This window comes from Penaeus chinensis, chromosome 28, assembly GCF_019202785.1.
Source record: "Penaeus chinensis breed Huanghai No. 1 chromosome 28, ASM1920278v2, whole genome shotgun sequence".
Classification (NCBI taxonomy): domain Eukaryota; kingdom Metazoa; phylum Arthropoda; class Malacostraca; order Decapoda; family Penaeidae; genus Penaeus; species Penaeus chinensis.
Window position 1 is genome coordinate 22,888,594 of NC_061846.1, and position 5,000 is coordinate 22,893,593.

The window sequence follows — 5,000 nt, forward strand, 5'->3', positions numbered from 1 at the left end:
TGATGGATGTTGGTGATAGTGCTGGTGAGAATGATTGTGGTGGTGAGGTTTGTGTGGGGTAGTGGTGTTGATGGTGATGAGGATTGTTGGTGGCGGTGGGGGTTGTGGTGGTGATGATGGCTATGATGAAAATGAGGAGGAAGACTAATGATAAGAATGGTAGCAATAAAAACGAGAATCATTTTGATAGCAATTACAATAATAAGAATTAGGAAAAAAAAAAGAGAATCAAAATAAGAATATAGGTAAAAGGGAAAATATACGGAAAAGGAAGAAGAAGAAGAAGAAGAAGGAGAAAAAGGAGAAGCTGAGCAGGAAAACAGAAAGGGGGAGGAGGCCTCACCTGGCGGAGTGGTGGAGCGACGCGCCCCTGAGCGCCCACGTGACGGTGAGCGGAGGGTCGCCCCGCACGCGGCACTCCAGGTTGGCGAGCTCGCCCGCGCGCACGTCGACGGAGGGCATGCCGCTCGTGAAGTACGGGGCGGCTGCGGAAGGTGGGGAACGGGGGTTGAAGTAAGGATTCATATGTTTATGTCTAACTATTTATCACTATGTTTATATGTGTATATAAGTATATATATATATATATATATATATATATATATATATATATATATATATATATATTGCATAGGCATGTGTATATATATACAATGCGCCCGCCCCAAGAAGGAACCCCAGACCGCACTCACAATTCACGGCGATGGCGATCGTGGTGGACAGGTGCGTGACGGAGTTGGCCGCCTGGCACACGTAGGTCCCGGAGTGCTCGGGCTCGGCGCGGGCGATGTACAGGGAGCCGTTGGAGAGCTGGACGGCGCGGGGCGACACGAGCTCTACGCTGCGGAAGGAGTCTGAGCCGGTGCCTGGAGGAGAGGGCAGAAGACGTAGCGAGTTAGGAACGGCTGGGTTGACTGGGAGGTTGGAGGCAGAGGTGGGCGGAGTTTTTTTTGTTCTCTTTGTTTATGTGTATTACGGTGAATTTTGGTGTCTTTGTTTTGCTTGTAGGGTTTGTCTGGTTGTGGGGAATGCTTGATTTTTTCCTTGCACTTTTTGCGTAAAGAAATCTCATCCCAAGGCCATACTCACTCTGTCCTTCTCTGGTGACCTTTTTCTTCCAGGTCACGGAGGGCTCAGGGTGACCTCGCGCTACGCAGTCAACCACAAGGGCGTGTCCGCGGCTCACCCTGGTGTCTACCGGCTCCAGGACCCACGACGGCGGCACTGCAGGAGGAACCAGGTCGTTAGTACACCGGTGGAGTGGAGGAGGGTAAGGGGGCCTTTGGGCACGCGTTGGCACCGAGTGAAGGACACTCTTCCCGTGGCTCCCTGGCCTTCGATCAGCAATCTCTTTTTCCTATTATCATTTCATGGGAATTTCACACACATATATATATATAGAATAATATTCACAACCATAGATTTATTTCACGAATACCAAGCCCCAATAAGGGACTGATTTTTGCACAACAGCCTCCGGAAAGTAATTTTATTTTTGTTTCAAGACTTTACAGGAAAGAGCGTTAATCTACTTCCTACGTATTGATGATGTGCATTTGCCTTATTCTGGGTAGTTCTTTTTTATTATTAATTCTGATTATGGACATATCACAGAGGAAATATCTAGCCTTGAATTCAAAGAGAAAAAAGTTTAATAATGAGAAGCCTCATATGATTTCATGTTATCATTTTATTATTATAATTATTATTTTTTCTATTCAATGCTTTTCTCATCTGTTTGTAAAGTACTTAATCTGATTTACTATACGTATGTTTATTTCTTCATATATGCACACACACACACACACACACACACACACACACACATATATATATATATATATATATATATATATATATATATATATATATATATATATATGTGTGTGTGTGTATATATATAATTATATATATATATATATATATATATATATATATATATACATATATATATGTGTATATATATATATATATATATATATATATATATATATATATGCATATGTATATGCATATATATACATATGCGTGTGTGTGTGTGTGTGTGTGTGTGTGTGTGTGTGTGTGTGTGTGTGTGTGTGTGTGTGTGTGTGTGTGTGTGTGTGTGTGTGTGTGCGCGTGTGTGTGGGTGGGTGAGTGGATGTGGGTGTATATATGTATTTATACAGATTTGCAGGTTCTTATGTGTGTATATGTACACATACACGGTTATGTAAATAAATATCTTTTGAGGCAATCATATGAATTAGATTCTACAAATTTTGTTTGTAAAGTGCCAAACGTTTTAACCGATCATCAACGGCAATAAGCTCGTTCGCTACGAAGAAGTATACAGTGCAACTATGTTACAGCACACTCGTGACAGAGATGTTGACAGATATCGCAAATACAGTTATTTTTTTGTACTCTTTTAAGCAGATCTAGACAGTGACTACCCATACGGTGTTGTGAGTCAGCAATTGTATGTGCAACAGTAATGATACAGAAAGCTTGGTGAGTAGAGTATCGAGTAGAAAGTCCTACGTGGAAGCTGTGGCAAAACTAGTGTACTTGTGCTTGAGGCGGGATGGCCCGCAGTGCAGCATGGCCGGCTGAGGCTGGGCCGGGCCACAGCGGCCGGGCGGCCAGCTGGCCAAACGGCCAGGCCGCGGAGCCGGACAGGACGGAGCCCGGCGCGCTTCGTTACCTGTTGGAGCAACATGCGAAGGGGTTACGAGGGTCATGCACTAGGGTAACTGTAAGAACGGCATGCAGGTGAGCAGGCAGACCCTAGGGCGTGTGACTGGAGCAGCGCAGGTGAGCCGTGCCAGGAGACCAGCGCTACACAGTGCTGTGGTTGGTGACCGTGGCGGTGTGACGTTACCTGGTCTAGCCTACGTGAGGTGTGCTATGGTGCGGTGCTGTGCGGTGCCATGTGTCACCGCCACTACCTTACCGTGGACGCTGAGGGAGGCCGTGAAGCGCACCGCCGCCGCTGCGTTGTGTGCCTCGCACGTGTAGCGCCCCGAGTGCGCCGCCGTCAGGGAACTCATGGCCAGCACACTCGAGAACGCGTCTATGACCTTGACCTGAACGTTGGGCGGCCCTCCCAGAGAGAGAGGCCGCCCGTCCTTGAGCCACTCCAGCTTTAGAGGAGCATCACCCTGATTCACGCCACAAACCACACGCGTTCGCATGCCTTCCGACAAACCCTCTTGAAACTTAAAAGGTTGAATACGAGGGGGAACTGTAGGGGGGGCAGATAAAACACAAAGGTTAAGAACTCGGTCATGACACAGATGAAGGGCTGAGGAAGGAGGTCGAGCCAGGGGCAAGACGGGACGGTACCGTGAACGGTCAGCGAGAAGGACAGGCGGGCCTCGGCGGCGGCGTTGGCGGCGACGCACGTGTAGACCCCGGCGTGGCGCTGCTCCACCTGCTCCACCGTCAGCACGGAGTTGAAGGCGTTGAGGATGAGCACCTTTGAGCGCCCCGGCGCGCGACGGCCCCGGCGGCAGCGGCGCGCCGTCCCACAGCCACGAGAGCGACAGGGGCTCGTCTCCTCGGGACACCGTGCACGTCAGCGTCAGGCGCTCGCCCGCCACCACCCACTCGCGCGCCGCGAACGGGGCTATCTTTGGGGGGACTGAAGGACAGCGGTCCCTCTCATTAGCTGTTAGTGGGTGGCCTGCACCCGCCTGCGGGTCACTGGGCCCTAACGGCAATCGCCTGACTTGTTACTGTCACTATAGCAGCAATTACCTCTCAACTGATTTAGTAAATTGCACTTGACTACAAGATATAAAGCTACTCCTTTTGTGACACTGAATATTTGACAGACTAAAGATCATATTATTTAATATATATTCACATTAAATACCTTTAAATCTAGTACATATCTCAGTTTTCTTGGCCTAAAATAAGGATTACATAGTCTCTGCTGATACAAAGATTATTATCTACACATTTGATGATTCTAACAAAACAAAATATATTTCTTATCATTATTCTAATTGGGGTTTATTTTTTGTAACATGAATTTTGTCTTATGAATGAATACATTAGCAGGAACCTGATGTAAATGAAAAACATGGCAGAATAAAAATAATTATTTACATTTTCAAATAATTGTAACAATACTTTTTTCAACAGCACCAATTTTAGAAAGCAAATAATTTGAAGTTATGAATCTTCAGACTATGAAATGATCCCATTTTATCGATAAGAAACTCAATCACAGAGAGATTTCTATCTCATGAGATTCTGACAAAGACCAGTAATAATTCAGGGGTCTGATACTTTCTAATTGATCTCTCCATCTACAACCAAGGCAGACCTCCCATGATATTTAGGGATCTCAGAAGAACATTTGGAGAGCAAAAGAACCTCACAGCTAATGAGGTGGCGACAGGACGAGCTTCATGAATGGACAAAGGACGGTTTCCTCATAACTTACCACGTACTGACACCTGCACAGACCCCGTGGCGGACCGACCGGGCTTGGTCGACGCTGTACACGTGTAAACACCTGCGTCTTCGGGCCGTCTGACGTGCTCCACCACGAGCGTCCCATCTGCCTGTACAATGCGGCCTGGGTCGGAGTCCACACTCACGCCGTCTGGGAGAGACATTGAGAAAGTTGGGGTGAGAGAATGGCTGTGAGAGATGGAGAGAAAGGGAGGGTGAGAAGGAGGAGGGGAGGAAGGGAAGGAGGGAGATAGCGAGAGAGAGAGATAGATAGATAGATAGAGAGAGAGAGAGAGAGAGAGAGAGAGAGAGAGAGAGAGAGAGAGAGAGAGAGAGAGAGAGAGAGAGAGAGACAGAAAGAGAAAGAGAAAGAGAAAGAGAAAGAGAAAGAGAGAGAGAGAGAGAAAGAGAAAGAGAAAGAGAAAGAGAAAGAGAGAGAGAGAGAGAGAGAGAGAGAGAGAGAGAGAGAGAGAGAAAGAAAGAAAGAAAGAAAGAAAGAAAGAAAGAAAGAGAGAGAGAGAAAGAGAAAGAGAAAGAAAAAGAGAAAGAGAAAG

The 5,000-nt window shown here is 46.7% G+C and overlaps 1 protein-coding gene across 1 annotated transcript in view; it reads right to left on the minus strand.

Annotated features, from left to right (window-relative positions):
• Nucleotides 1-5,000, minus strand: part of LOC125040006 (Down syndrome cell adhesion molecule-like protein Dscam2) — a 54,623-nt gene that overhangs the window by 36,081 nt on the left and 13,542 nt on the right. Inside the window, exons 4-9 of the mRNA XM_047634414.1 lie at nt 4,436-4,597; nt 2,936-3,694; nt 2,524-2,686; nt 1,090-1,334; nt 693-866; nt 344-485 (exon numbers count right to left, since the gene is read on the minus strand). Coding sequence (XP_047490370.1) covers nt 344-485; nt 693-866; nt 1,090-1,334; nt 2,524-2,686; nt 2,936-3,694; nt 4,436-4,597 — 1,645 coding nt within the window. The remainder of the gene's footprint in view (nt 1-343; nt 486-692; nt 867-1,089; nt 1,335-2,523; nt 2,687-2,935; nt 3,695-4,435; nt 4,598-5,000) is intronic.